Genomic DNA, 16,801 nt, shown 5'->3' with positions numbered 1-16,801 from the left:
TCAACGAAATTCTGCCACATGTGTATTCCGCCAACCTGCTATGGAGCAGCGTGGTGGAATATGCTCCAAACCTTCTCCTCGAAGGGAGAGGAGGCCTTTAGCCCAGCAGTGGGAAAATTTACAGGCTGCTAATGCTGTCTTATTGTGGATACAGTTTTTTAATTACCGGTCACAAGATTAAGCTGTAACTTTACCAAAAGTAATGACCACATTTTGTGTTTTTTTTTGGTAAATAATTAATATACTGTGTTATAAATAAATCTAGCTTGCGTAAGGTACTAATGCTTATTATTATTATTACTTATTTATAGATTTTATTAATAAGTGAGTCTTCTATAAAATGTTTAGGTGTATATAAAGTTGTCCAGCGGTTAGGTTAAGACATGATTCTAAGCCATTACTAAATTACCATTATCTCAATTTGTACTCAAGTCAGCTCGTGCTCGTTCAGGACAAAATGGGAAGGATAACCTCTAATGAGTATCACGTGTCAGCCAATCCGCGTTAACGCAGAAGAAGCGTGGCTGGAAAATCCAAACTTTCAGAGAGCAGGCCAATGCTCAGCATGAGACATTTGTCGGCTGTTATTTTTAGAGTTCCGACGTTCTAAAAGAAAAATGGCACCCTTATAAGATTAATTCGCTGTCCGTTTTTCTCAGGTACACGTACATGGAGAAGCATAGTTGAAATTAATACCAATTACTGAGGTCTGCAGTCCTTTGGAACTGTGAAAATTTACACTAAAAATCTCATCAAAAGATAAGGCGATTTATATCGCATTTCCCCTTATTCCGCAAAAGGAATTTAAATCTACTTGGTGGTAGGGCTTTGTGCAAGATCATCTGGGTAGCTACCACTCATCAGATACTCTACCGAAAAACAGCGGTAAGTATTCAGTTTTGTTGTGTTCCGACTTGAAGAGTGAGTTAGCCAGTGTAACTACGGGCGCAAGGGACGTAATATCTTATTTCCCAAGGTTGGTGACGTATTGGTGATATAAGGAATGGTTAATATTTCTTGCCATTGTCTATGGGTGGTGGTGACCACTTACCATCAGTAGGGCCATTTGCTCGTTCGCCTACTAATATCATAAAAAAAAACCTATATAATACTTTCTGTTGACATAGAATCATGAAATTTGCCTAGAAGCAATATCATCAGAAGATATTTCTACATATCCAAAAAGGAAAAAAGCCGACAACCATAAATTTGTTGTAGTATCATAAAAAAAAAAATATCAGTGTCTGTTTTTCTGTCTGTTGGTACGGAACCCTCAGAGCGCGAGTCCGGATCGCACTTTCCCGGTTTTTTTATTATTAATATCTGCGTTCGCTTTATGATTACACAATTTTCTCTCTGATAACATTTGCATAATTAACTATTTCCAATATAATTTATAACACATAAACATATCGGATTTCCATTTAAACTTTCAGTGTTAATCACATTATGAAAGTTTTATGTATAAGCAGTTACGGATTAATACGGATTATTAAACCTTTTCTCTTTTTAATATAAGCAGTATTTATGTTCATAGCTGTACAATTATACTTGTATTGATATTATGAGCATTCCTATGAACATATATATTTTTTATTATGTAGTAAGACGGACGGACAGTTGGGCCATCGTACTTTATTAGGTTGTAAGCAATTGTGCCTTTATTAGCTAAAATATAAATTTAAAAAAAAAACATATTATTACGTAATATATATTTATAATGATGTACTTGTTAATAGCAATTTATTAATGTAATAATACGTTGAGACTAAATCAAAACGGTAAACAAACGATCCATCAAAAAGAAAACGCGCAACCAAGAGCAATCGTTTAACGAGTCCGTATACGCGATTGTTTAAATAATTGCAATTTTATGATATCGGTATTGGTAAAATGAAGTGGTTAGCACGTGGGTCACGTCGCGGCCCACTTGTGAGATGCAGTGTCTCCTCGAGTAGAAAGCTGTGGTCGCGCCCGCGTCGCGTCCGAGTCTCCGCGCACAGCGCGCCGCGCTAATGCATTGCGCTCGCTCAATATTTGAGTTTCTCGAGGATATCGTCACTTTCATATTGTTATTTAATGACGACAACCGTTTAATTTGTTAGATATTACGATGCTAAATCAACTGGGCCTCAATTCTACAAACACATGATAGTTTTTCGCAATCGAATCGAAATGTATTGTTGCCGTTCAACCAATTTCCTATTTTACTAACACAACGATCCAATTGCGGTTCGGTCGCAGCTAGATCGAAATATAGTCAGTAACAATAGTAGAATTGGTCATCAGTTACGATTAAGCTGAGGTTATTTATTTGTGATGAATAGTCGAAATTGAAACAGCAAGATTATCAGTATCGTATAAGTTAGTAGAATCACCCACTGGTTTGTTAAGTGTCTTTTTAATATATAAGCAATTGGCTCGAAGAAACGAGTAGCTCATCTTATTTTGAAAGTTGGAGTGAATGGTTTATTATTAAGAAAATATTCAAAACTTACTATTAAATGACATTTTATAATTTTGATGATAAAAATTATAACTTTTTGATATACCTAATATAAAACAACCATATCCTATAGATACTGGCATTATCGGAAGTACAAACAACTCTTTATTCCACCCCGAAGATATGATGCTCATTGAATAATTAAACTGGCTAAGCATTCTTACAAATCGGGAAATTGAAGTAAGGACGCACCCAACCGGGACCCCACTTAGCCCTGCTGCTCTCTATATTAGCTGAATCATCATTTACAAATATGTCTTCATTAACTATCTGGTCGATTTTTTAATTTGTATTTTCAATTATATTTCGGTTAAGTTGTAATCAATAGCGGCACAAAAAATGTTGGTATATAATTCGCTCAAAAATATTTTACAAAATTACAATCATATCACACTGGTTCTAGAAGAGTTCAGTCTCTTTTGTAACAAATATTTCATTACAATATAAACTTACTACTAAACGACATCCTTACCATAAACACGAAAATCAGTTAAAGCACAACCTCCTTATAAGCGAATTTGGGGATTGGTAATTTCACTTCCATTTTAAATTTGAACAGGAATATGGTAATTTCAATTTATTTTGAAAACATACAGAAAATGGTAAGTATAATATAATATGGTAAACTGCATGTAGAATTAAATATAACTTATAGTTGAGACGAGTATTTGCCCGCTGTGTAAATTTATTCACAGCTAACTACACTATTATTCCGTAACTTTTGCTTCCTAGGATTTACCCGGAATCGTTTTCTGCTTGCTATTCTAATCCAGATCTGACAGTTTGCTAATGTGAAGGAAACGTGGTATTTAGTCATCGCTGAGCTTTCCTCTAAACATGACAAGTATGAAACGACATTGAATTAATAATAATAAGAAAATATTTGTTTAGAATATCACGGATAATAAGATTTAGAAAATATGAATACATAAAAACAGAAACAAGCCTGATGTTATTCAGTAAAAAAGTAAGTGATAAAACTGATAATCATGATAGTAAACATACATATATGTATTACAATGCTTATATATTCTTAGTTGTGCTAAATAGGTGTTCAATACAGTTGGATTTGGAAACCCACTATTGATTTTCATTGCTGCTCATTTGTGGCTTTGCCGGGCCATATATACTTTTATTGATCTTTTGATGTTTGAGAATTCAGATTACCTTATATGCAAGACCTATTGGTTTGGGTTAGTCTCTCGTTCGACCAAATATAATCAGGACCAACAACGTTTGCTCCAACTTCCAAGTGTCACTAATATTCTATATCATTTAAAACGTATTCGCCGTCCTTCTCGGAAACAAGTCCGACGCCCGCGCAATGCATATGAAATGTTCGTAATAAAGCAATGTAAGTTAGGTGCGAATTCACTGACGATGTGAAGCGACTCTGAGAACTTTGTAAAACGATCTCATATTTTATTTCGACTGACTGACTTTTTCAAAAAGTATTTTCTCAATTTTTTTTGAGTCTTCACAGACTACGCATCTGTGTCTTGTTTAACTTACTAATTTATAAAAAAAATGTGTTTTTTTTAAAAAGGGCTTATAGATTGCAAGCATTAACTAACATTAGCATTTATTGGCTGAAGATTGCCTTTGAGGATCTTGTACTGTTCCTCGGGGAGCTTCACTGTTCAACAACGGCTCCAGTAAGCGATTCGTCACTGTCCTGTCTCTACATTACTGATGATGATTATAATGGCACGTCAGCCAGTGTAATTGCAGGTACAAGGGATATAGGGCTGGATTATCCATTAGGAACCTCCAGGCAGTTGGTCTGGAGGTTCCACAACAGTTTCGAGCCCTAGGCTGAACAAAAATTGCGACATTTTGCTCTTATTAAAAACTGTGATTGTAATTAAAATTGCGTTATGCCACATAAATTTATTTTAGAAATTTGGAAAGGGTAGAAAGGGTCGTTGTTAATGAATTCAATAACAGAATAGAAATAGTTCCATATGGTCAAATACACGTGATTATATATTGAAACAACACAAGGATATTTATCACGAAATTGCCATACAAAAAGCAGACACTCACGATGTTCGAGGATTAGACAAAATAAGGTATAATATTGCAAATTAAATTTTATCCCCTTAATATAACCATAATTGGTATTAAATCCACGGACGTATCACAAACACGTATGTGTACGGGTATAAGTAATTGAAGTTATTAATAAACATGCAGACACATCAACAATAATAGAAAGATCAAAAGCATAGACAAGGATACGTAGAGAATTGTCTGTTAAAAGAAAAATTAACAAATGAATCTTAATCAGGTTATTTTTATAAATATGTAAATATACTTGGGACATGACAGCAGATGTAAGTTTGTGAGAAAAAATTAAGTTTTTGTCTCAGGGGAATGATTTTGAAATATGTTTTTTTTTATAACATTTTCAGGCTGACTTGGAAATGGGTCACGGGAAGTGGTCAATGCTGCCCATAAACATTGGGCTGTAAGAAATTTTAACCATTCTTTTCATCGTCAATTCGCCACTAAGATGTTATTTCCCATATGCTTATAGTTACACTGACTCCTCACCCTTCAAACTAGTTACTAAGTTATTCTTCTTGTAGGTATATTATAAGTGGGTTGTACCTATCCAGACTGGCACCTTACATGTACAATATGAGTATAAATTCCAAAATATCATGAAGCTCGGTGCTCTGCAACCTTTACATCACTAAAAGAGGAAGTCTACGTCCACTAGTAAACCATTTACGGATTGTTTTATTTCTAAGAGAACGAGACGAAAAAGTGTGTAACATGTCATAATTAACGTGTCAGTAGTACAACTACACTGAGGTATTTTATTGGCGACTTCAAGAATCTCGACTTCGAGTCTAGTAATCAGCCCGGACACTTACTTTGTAAGCATGTATTTATATGGAAGATACATGCCAAAACAGATTACAGGAAGATGTTGTGTGTAAGTTGAACGCATATGTACGTTTAATATCTATACTTAAATAGGCAAAGACAGTTCAGTACACTTTTGGTCTCTTCTTTTTAATTGTTTTTTTTTTTTGTTTACTAGCTATGAGGAGATTTAATGTTATAAAAAAATATCTGCAACTACATATAGGTTTTCTTCAAATTTTCAATATTGATTGATTGATTGATTTTGGTCGATTTGACAATTGACATTGAAACTGAGAAAAATCTGTAAAATATTTAAAAGTAAAACTGTGCTTAAATAAATATAAAATGAAATAGCGCCAAAACGGCAAAACGGATTTGAATGAAATTTGTATAGGATATAGACTGAAATAGCACATTTTACCCCGAAAAAATGTACGTAACACAGACACCCCCTAACATGCGGGCGAAGACGATGGTGGAAACTAGTGTTGCATAAATGTTATTACAATTTCATTATTTTTACAAATTGTATTTAATTAGACAACACCTTTCGATTTTTAAGTTGATAGTTGATTTGCAACGGACGCCATTGTTTTGGCGCGAGAGAAAACACCATTTTCATTCAAGATATCGCTGTGGGATAACGGTTCGGCGCACGCGCATCGCTCCTCGTCCCCCTCGCCCAGTTCTAATCACCCAGAGTTAGAAAGAGATAGTCGATACGTATAGACGACGGCTGGCAAATGATTACTCGACTGACCTACTCAATCGCACACACTCTTTCTCGACGGCAAGCGGGACCTAATTTTTCTGTTGTGTGAATTTGTAATTTAAGTAAAGATGCGGTTGCGAATCAGTAGCGTGTGACAACATATATCGAAGATTAATAATCGGAGCGAATTCTTTTACGCAACTGTTGAAACAATTCATTAATAATGAATTGTTTTTGACATTCATAGATCAATTATTAGTTTCGCAGGGGCTGACTGATTTCCTTTTTAACAAACTGAATCCATAATTATGTTATAAAGACAAGATGGAGCATTAAAACCATTTAGAAATAGTGCAGTAATCTTCGTAAGCTTCACATGATTACGTAACAAACATAAAATAGAAACAATTGTAATTTTCGTGTTAAAAAAATTTACCTCGAATGTTTTTTAGTAAAGAATCATTTAAGAGATGAAAGGGCAAACACAATACTAAACAAGTGATTTAATATAAAACCTCGCTGTAAAAATAAGCTTCGTTATGACAAGTTAAAAAATAGGTTAAGCGTAAAGTTAGGATAAGTCTTCTCATTGCAGCGACACACGCATCTTTCGAAAATTGAAATAAGAACACTCGTACTCATTGAGTACCGTTAATAAAGACATAATTCACGCAATCAAATTCAAAAACTGCCATCCATCCGTCAACCTGATTCCAATTAAACTTAAGACTGACATAAACCGCGTTTGCGGAACACCATTAAACCAAGCGACAAGTGTCCCAGCAACTTTTCCTTTACCATCGGATGTCGATTCAAAAAGTCGACTGCATCTTTGCAGTCCTTGAGTACGGCATTGTATGCGTCGCGCCGGCCGCAGTCGGTGATCAGCCTCGGTGGCGCGTGGTCGCCACAATGTGTTTGCCGAACGCGTGCGCAGTGAAAGTTCGTTAGAGAAATGCGTCTCGCGATCGCCTTTCTGTTTGTGGTGAGTGCTAATTACGTCGAAAGTGCTAATATGCTCTTCTGTCGACGCCGACAATTCGTAAGGATCTTGCGAATTTGAGTTTGTATCAAGATCGGAGTGGTTTTACATTTTAATTAAATACAATTATGGTTTAAGTTAAAATTGTAATTCTTAAATTTCTAATTACAAATTGTTTAGAAACTTATAATGTAGTGCAGTTTTTGAATAATTAACTTTAATGTACAAATTTAAATTTTATTAAGAATTAATGCGTTAATCTAACGATAAGGGGCGATGGGGCTGGTAATCACAGTTAACCCTTATTTGTAACGTGATAATCCCAATTGTTTTTTAATTGTTTTTAATCTATGAAATTGACAAAATTATTTTCGAAGGCAAAATTTTATAAATAAAGAACAACAAAAAGCCATTTAATAATACATTTCCAATCAGAGCACTCATCTTTAAAAACGCTGGTGACAAGCACTGTCAACAATTAAATATCAATTTTAGTGTAAAAGCTTAACTGGATGTTAGTTTACGAAGTTAACTGAACACCCCACGATAGATCTTTAGCCTGTCTCCGAAAGCAGGGCGAGAGGCAGTCTACACGAACGTGGGAAGCGGGCCAAGTACCTCGCACCCATTTTTTACCCAACGTACACCTAACGAAGCTAATTTCATTGCCAGATAAGAAACAACACTATAGTTAGCTAGTCATGGACTATATTCGGTTGCAATAATAAATGTAGAACAGTAATGATTCCATTGTTACTTACAATGTATCGGTGAAATTGTATTTAAAGTAAACAATTTATTTAACATGAAAGAAGTCAAGAAATTTGACAATAAACGTGCACGTTTCATGTTGTCCAGGAGAAAATTGAACCAAAACAAATAAACAATGATTTCATTGTTTATTATATTTATATTTATACGAAACAATGAAGTCATTTTCAAACGTTATAAATAAATAAAAATTGGCCTAGTGCAAGTCGGACTCGCAGACTTGTGGTTCTTAGCACCTTGGATTTGTATTTTATAGCTGTTACCTATACGAATAATTTGTTAAAACAGACGTATTCGTTGCAAGTATTCCGTAAAAATAGTAGACTTAGTATTATGGTAAGGCACTAAAAAATAAATTTAATTTATAATGTTGAATGGAATTTATTTTACACACTCACTAAAACAACATTAATTATAATGTAACAGCTACCACCGTTAATACGCTGCAAGCTCCAGACAGAATAGAGTTCTCGTAATAGTATACCTTAACTGATAGCACGATACTACAAATCAATATACAAAAATATATCTAGTAAACTTTGAAAGTACTAATATATTTTGTAATTAATGACAAAAAGGTTGAAACTCATAAAATCTTTTAAAACTCGATAGGTTTTAGACAATTTTTAATTACTCGACAATTATCGTTTTATTTATTTTTTGTTTCGTTCTTGTTTCTTTTATCTTTCCGAATACCTTAGGTAAAGCTATCAAAATTTAACTTTATTTAAATCGTGCCAAAATGTGTTTTTTCTGAGTTCTACTAAAATTCAGTCTACAAAACTTGCCTTAGTCACTGTTATTACAGACAACACATCGATACAAGGATGTATATGGCCGAAGATTTAATCACTTACCGAAATATTGCTCATTTAATAGAATCTAAGAATAAAAAATAAAATAAAAGAAAAACATGTTGATAAAGGTTAAAATAAAACAAAAAGGGAAAAGTGGTTTTTGAATTTCTTTTATTTAATATGATATGTGACTTAAGACTGAAATATATAAAACCTTATATGTCTTTTTATAATGGAACAGTTGAAATAATGCAAATCAATAGTTGAGTTTGGAGAAAGCCGATTTCACCGGTGTGCAACGCGAGTGAAAGATTGCGTAGTCAGATAAGAAAATGCTTAAGATTCAATTTGTAAACTTAATATAAATATAAAAGCGCTTTTCGTCATTAAAATATTATAAACAGTAAAAACTCTCTCTCGTTTATGTAAAAAGTAAAAGAAACATCAGGTTTACAAACGAATTCTCTAAACGCGGCTCTAATACAAGAATAAGCGGTTGCCGGAAACTGGTTACTCCAGAAACTGTGATTTTTGGTTATATAGGTAAGTGGACTCTCAAATGAGCCACCTGGTGGTAAGTGGTCACCACCGCCCAAACACTGTAAGAAGAATCTTGCATTGCGAATGCGTTACCAGCCATAGGAACTAAGATGTTATGTCGCTTGTTTCTGTACTTATACTGACTCACTCACCCTTCAAACCGGAATACAACAATACTAAATATTGTTGTTTGGCGGTAGAATAGCTAATGAGTACCTAGAGTACCTACCTACCCAGGCGGGATTATTGGTCAACAATGTTTTTACCATCTAGACAAAATCTAGTATTCTTTTTTTCTATAATTCTTTAAACTATTTTATTGAATTTTTATAAAATTCTAAATTATTTCGATTGCTTTAAGACGACGATAATTTATACGAACTGATTTGTGTATCTCAATGTTTATATAATTCGTAGAGATGGAAATTTTCAAATTTTAATCAAACTCAATTATTTCAGATCCAAAATATTTAATTGCAATGATGAGTCACCGAAATGAAGATTATATCCATAACAAATATTAAAACAAACGTGTGAACAAAACTAAATGTGGCGATCAAAATAAAATAGGAAACAACGGCTATGAAACAGTAGCTTGACGTCACCACCTGCTCCCAAATACCATCGGTCACTTTCACTCACATGCCTGTCCATCTGTCTGTACCGAACTAATGATACTGTAACCTCTAGTTCTTTTGTTACTTATATAATAACTATGTTACGATACAAATCAGAGGCGTTGGAAACATGTCTGGCGAATGACAATACATGTATTGTCAAATATTTTGAAACTAAACAATTTGGAAAGTGATTTTATTTTAAAAAGAAACTTGCAATTGTTTATTGTACTTTTTTTTCAATATACTAAAAAAATCTTAAGCATAATACGGATATATTCTTTTGTCACCAGCGCTTAAACTGTATCCAAAACTTCAGCTCCATTGGTTCGGGAAATCGCTTAAAATTTCGTTACAACTTTACCATACAAATTGAGTGTGAAGTTGAATGAAAGATTGTTACTGATAAAATGGATATCGACCACTCAGTATTATAATTAAAATCGCACATTAATCGTTTTCTTCCAAAACATACAGTATAAACTAAGACGTTACATACAAAAGTATCTCATAAACAAAGATTTTATGTAAGCCTTTTGTAGATATATCTGAATAATGTGACTTTGACTTCTGAACTAGTTTGAAAATTGCGGCTGAAGTTAGTTCCTTCCCATACAAACTCAAAGTTAGATAGTTAGATCAACTGTACATACTTATTAGTATAGATTAATAAGCAGAATACTTTAAACAATAGATCCATGAACACATAGAGTGTGTAAGTAAAGAGTCAATAAAAAATGTTTGTCCTGTTTATTGTATAAGATATACCAAAATAAAAATTGTATATTAATTCTAACGGTTTCGCGAGCACCCACATACCCGCACGTACAGTGCTCGATATCACGTCATCAGACATCTTCATGTTCCAAATTGTGCGCGCCCAAAAACGTCCCGTGATGACCGGCATGTCGCACAAGCCTCTGCTCGGAAGTTAGAGAATATAACGATAGATGTAATTTATTGATGGCAAATATATTTAAAAACTAAATCTTGTTAGAAATATGTCTTAACTAATTAAAAAGTAGTCATTCTCTATAGGGCCAATTTAGTATATTTGATTAGTCGTATCTATACTATTTGACAGCGCACCAGTAGGCTATGTATGAGTAGGGCCTAGTAATAAATATATATATATATATATTTATTACTAGGCCCTAAATATATTACTGTATTAAGACATAAACATTACGATAATCTAATTGTGAAAAGGATATAAATCTAAAGTATTTTCTATCAGAATTTCATTTATCATCCTTTTTAAAGACGTCTTCTTGAATTGTTTTTATTAATAAAAGTGCGATCTCCGTTAAGCGTTGTTATTTGGACAATGCTTTGGAAGATTCTTCATTAAAGTGGTACTTTCAAATAGATTTAATTGATAAATCATTGTTTTATCAGATTTAACATGCATCTAAATTTGGTACTCATAGTACCAAATTTATAACGCCATGCCTGGGACTTCCTTTGCGAAAATATATGCTATCAGGTGGGCCATTAGTCCGTCACATTTAAAAAAATAATTCATGAGAAAACAGTTTGATTATCCTTTTCTTTATTTATTCTAGAATATTTCATGTTTTAAGTTTCCTGCTAAATATTTTTGTATACAAACATAGTAGCTACCTATATTTATGTAATGTAAAAAAAATACAATTGATTATAAAGCACCAAATACCTAAGTTGACATATCAAGCATAATCGATGTGTCGATAATTTCTTTAAATAATCCAATGTATTCTGGTTGAAGACGAAATGTACAGATACAAGTTCAAATAATAGATCTCATTATTAGCACTTCCGTCAATTTATACTGTAAGGTATATATGTAATGGCTAAGACAATCATTTTATTAGGTAAAAACTATGTAAGTGACAAATTTGGTCACAGAAAGTAAAGTACGTCGCAATACTTATTTTCATTGCGGTAAAATTATTTTGAAATCCATGTTAGCTGCTACACGCGCGATTACGCATTACTCAACCCAAAAGGAACGATCCTTTTGGGTTCCGTTCCCCGACCTTACAAAGAGAGTAGAAAGTACCACCTAAAAGTGAAACCTAAGTCTTAATTGTATCTTCAATTAGAGTGTCTGTAGGCGTTTACTTTCGTTCGACTGGACAGGAGACAGGTGATCATGTTTCGAGAGCGATGACCCCGATTCGGGTCTAATGAATCCAAACATTTACATTACGGTTCATTTATCAAGACGCTCACTGTGTCAATTTTTTTTAATGCACTTTTGTCCATTTGATTGATGTAATTGCGAAATGGGGGAAAATAAGATAAAAGGTAACATTTGACGGGTTCATAGAAGGATATTTATGTGACTAATTAATTTTAGTCTTCTGGTCATGATATAACGTGTCTTACTTTTTCGACATTCAATCTTACTATTAAAAGCATTTATCGTTCATTTAAATATAGTGATAAAATTTGTCTTTAGAAATAACAGTATCTAAATTTTTTATTAATTATGAGTTAAAAAAAATTGAATTTGCCAAATATTACAAGGTACATTAACTCGTTTTTACTTTTTTACATCGAGTTTTGATATGAAGCTGTGTGAGTGCAGCTAGTCGATTATTTATTTATAACTAACTCTATAAGTTTATTGCCATTCAACTATGGCATACTAACTGTAGGTGTTACAGTACTTTACGAGATAAGCTTGCGCATTTAAGGTTTAAGGCGGAAACATAAAATGACACCATCTCTTGTTCGCAAGTAGGTGACATGGACAGCAGCTCATGGCTACGACTACGCCTCGGCGTGTGCGCGGCCCTACCGCTCCAAACGCGCTAAACCTGTACCCGACGTACCGTGTGATCTGAGCAAGCAAAGCTACTGCACTACACCCGGCAATAGCTACCCTTGGCATGCGATACGACGATTCATTCGAGAGAATCAGGTATGATATTTCTAAGCAATATTTATCTCAATATTATATATAAATTGCGTCTCTGGTTATTTACTTTGTTTTTTATCTTAATGTCTCAATAAAATTGTATCGTGTTTCGTGACCATGATATACATTGTTTTTTAACGCCATTTTATGCTATTTAATTTTAATAACCTCTTTTAATGACTTCAGGGTCTAATGAGAAGAATGTATGGAGAGGAACGCCACATCGCTGTACTTAAAGCTGAATTAGAAAATTTCATTGACGATGACGACGATGACAGAGGCAATGATTTTTCAGAAGATCTTATAAAAACAAAAATGTTGTACACAAAGAAAACCCAAGGACGTGCCATGAAAGACAAACCACATTTTAGACCAATTCAATCAAATGAGAAACAAAAAAAAGTTGATAACGATACCTTGAAAGTGAAGCCTTTAGACTCATTGAATAGTACCAGTAAAAACAAAGATAACCAAAATGATACAAATAATGAAGCGTCAAACGACGACAAAGGTATATCGTACAAAACTAAGCTCGAAAGTATAGCAAATATTGAAATAAATAATTTAGATCCAGACGTAATTACTCTAGAAGCAGTCATAAAACAAAGTATTGAGGCAAACAGTATATACACAAATTTCTCTGGTACGTCGAAGAGTGAAATACTGTCTTCTGAAATTAAGAATAACACAGATCGAAACACAATTGCTACAACAACAGAAATCATAGTGAATACCACAGAAAGTAATGATGAACAATACGATGACATAACAACAGAAACGGGTAAGGATGGGTGGAAGAGCAACGCTGATGCTTCGACTTTACCTCCAACGTTACTGTTTTCTGAACATGAAAAGGTTAAAATCGATCGTATTGATACGAAAGAAAATGAGAAAAAAGAAGAATTTCATCCAAAACCAGTCGTACATCAGGAAACAATGCGTCCATCTGTCATAAAGCTACGAGGAGCGTAAGTCACTATTAAACAATTCTCAATTGTCTTTCACATAAGATACAATAAGGGTACATTTAACTTTTTATTAAATTTATGTTCAAGAATCGCACAATAACACATTACGTAATTTACGATTATTATAAATATTTTGTTTAAAAAACTTTTTGTTATAATGTACCAAATAATTACGACAAAAAATTATAACATTTTATAATAAAAAAGGGGGTCAAATTTTTTTAAAATAATTAAAGCGTTAGATCACAAACATCTCCATATCACACAAAGATCCGCTTTATGTTAAACATGGTAATTTCCTTGATGAAGTCATGGTCTAAAACGTTATTATAATAACAGGTTTCCATTTTTGCGACAGCTTACTTTCACCCAGGCCAAATAATACGTTTATTTTGTATCAGTCGTCATAAATTTAAAGTTTTAATACTTTTCCTTAAATTTAATAATTTTCATTTGATTGAAAACTGTTGTGAACAGATCTTGCATTAATGCATACAGCTCTACTCATTAAGTTTAATTGCCGTCCTTTGACTACGTTTTATGTAGCTTTTCGATCAAAAGACCATAAGAAAATATGAATTAATAAGTACGGTAAAGTTGATTCATTCTTATTTTAGATTAGCGATCATAGCTAGAAACGAATGAATAATGTTCTATGAGATAATTCAACAATATTCAATTAAAAGTTTTTTATATTTTTCGTCAAGATTATATAAGAATAATATAAGCAACTGAGTACATATTCTTGCACAAAAACTTATGGCGCACTATAATAGTTAATTACCTACTTTTAATACTGAATCAAATAATCAGGTTTGGACAACGATTTTAACAAATTTATAAATTATAATTTTTGAATAAATATATTGCAGAATGATTTACCAAAGTATACATTTCCCCTCTACAGAAACGCATGCGAAACCAAGGAAGAGATGGCAGCTCCTTTCTGGGCGAACAGCACGCGCGGGGAGATGCTAGCTCTCCTCAACATGTATCCTTTCGAGCAGTACATACACCTGGAGACGTGCGTGCACAAGCATAAACAAATGTACTGCAGGGAAGGTTGCAGGTAAGACAAATATATATCAGAACTGGATACCTTTTATAATATTAAGGTCTGGAAACTATTTATACATTTCCATAATGGATCCATTTCTAATAACACAATTTCTATGCAAAAACTTACAAGAAGTACAAAAATAATAATAAACCTGCTCTGATACTTACAGTTTTACCTAATTTAGCTTAATGAACCGTAAGTACTTCCAGGACGAATAAGTTTTGTATGCTTTATGGTTTTCTATCGAGGACTGTCTTATCGTTATGTTTCTGAAAAACTATGACTGCGAGGTCCATTTTCCTAAACATGACGAACAGACCTCGTAAGTTAAACCGTTATCGTAAAAAATATTATTAGTCTTACTATCTAAAGTAAAAAAACCGCATTTTTAATTACTATCAGTAATTGTTGTGCATGTTTTTAATTTTATTTGGTGGAACTCGATATTTCGACATTATTTACGAATGTCTTGTTCACAGTTTCGTGAAAACCATGTTAATTTAAAATCGCACTTTTAATGTTCTAGATGTGAACAGCAGTTCCGTCTCCATCGCTTGCTGGCTTACGACCCACGTAACGAATGTCGCGGCATCTTCGCGGACTGGTTCAAATTCCCAGCGTGTTGTGTGTGCAAGTGCTATGACGTACCTCTTGAGTTCCGCGCTCGATCACCAAGAATCCTGCACCCTCAGTACGACGAAGAAGTTAAAAGACTGATCTATGAGGATGTGGCGAGAGACTGGTACACCATGTCCTATGAGGACCCCGATGAGTTATATTGAATTTTTAAGCGAAAAAGTCCTTTTATATCCTCTATATAATGGTGACTTTGTTTAAAAATGTGGGGTGGGATATATGTAATCTCGCTGCATGCTCAAGTCCGTTCAGTTAGTTAGTTTTATAAATCTATGGAAAACCGTTAAGTCGCTTGACAGACAGTGGTAAATTAAATATTTTATTCAGGCATGGAGATATAGCTTTCGTGTTTACGTTTAAAAAGTTTGTAAAATAAGATTAGGTAGCTCATATTTATCTAAGAACTTATTCACCCGTAAACCCCACCATAAAAATAACTATATTGTAGATTTTCTTTAATGATTTATTTATTGAACAGAAGTACATTTTATTCCGTATAGTTTTAAGAGATTTTGTTGATAAATTAAATTACTTGTGACATAAGCTCGCATTACAGTTTAAACTGTATTTATAAGCGTTGAACACTTGTTCAATCTTACATCCTTTAACTAATTGATCGAGCTGAATTATATACATACCACTGGTAATTATAAAAAACAATTACTATTACAAAATTTGTTAATTATTATACTTATGTATAACACATTTTATTTTTAACTGTTTCTGTATACTAAGAACTTGATGTCAGGTATATGAGTTTACTTACCTTTCGCTATATAGACAATGGTAGACTTAAATTGTAGGGGTATATAGAATAAATTATTGTTTATTTCGATAAATTATTTTAAATATATAAGTTGTTTATATACATACTTAAATATTTCGTAACTTATCATTATATTTAAGGCTAGTGAAAATTGTAAATTAAATGTAAAAATATAAATAATCGTTAATTATGTGGAGAAATTTTATTAAAATCCGTTCGTTTATTAAGTTGTTTTTTATTAAATTTAATGTCATCAATTTCGAAATGTCTTTGAATATAAAGAACCTTGCCTACGTGCTATCATAATAAATGCTATAGGTATGATACCCAAACCTGGAAAGTAGCTCTTAATTATTATTTTTTGTCTATGTAGTCGTGCTGTTGGCCCTACTGGCCTTTACAGCGTCAAGGGCGTTGGCTCTTAATTGTAATAACATGTCTATTGCCAGTTTCGCTTTTGAGAAACTATGGCTCTTCTTTGACGATCTTTATCTACGTAATAAAAAAAAATCTGTTAGTATATGGAAAGGGTGCTTAAACTATTTAGTTTTTACCGCAGATCAGTTTACTAATGTCGACTGAATCGCTATGACAGTTGGTTTATACAGGCAGGACACCTCCCGGTGTCTCCTTTTGCTATTCAATTAGAAATTAATAAATAAAA

General features: G+C 33.2%; 1 protein-coding gene across 2 annotated transcripts; it reads left to right on the top strand.

Moving 5' to 3' along the window:
• The first annotated feature begins 6,953 nt into the window (after window positions 1–6,953).
• On the top strand, window positions 6,954–16,170 carry LOC125069887 (protein spaetzle 4). 2 transcript variants are annotated; one of them, XM_047679489.1, is made up of 5 exons: window positions 6,954–7,080; window positions 12,531–12,710; window positions 12,894–13,675; window positions 14,583–14,744; window positions 15,262–16,170. In XM_047679489.1, exons 1-5 carry the CDS (start codon window positions 7,051–7,053, stop codon window positions 15,515–15,517), a joined length of 1,410 nt encoding a protein of 469 aa, XP_047535445.1. In that variant the 5' UTR covers window positions 6,954–7,050; the 3' UTR covers window positions 15,518–16,170. The 2 variants fall into 2 exon arrangements, with proteins under 2 accessions (XP_047535445.1, XP_047535446.1); XM_047679490.1 differs by having other exon boundaries at window positions 12,528–12,710.
• Window positions 16,171–16,801: the final 631 nt, after the last annotated feature.

Source organism: Vanessa atalanta, chromosome 16 (genome assembly GCF_905147765.1).
Source record: "Vanessa atalanta chromosome 16, ilVanAtal1.2, whole genome shotgun sequence".
NCBI classification, from domain to species: Eukaryota; Metazoa; Arthropoda; class Insecta; order Lepidoptera; family Nymphalidae; genus Vanessa; species Vanessa atalanta.
This window is presented reverse-complemented; position numbering and strand designations above follow the sequence as displayed.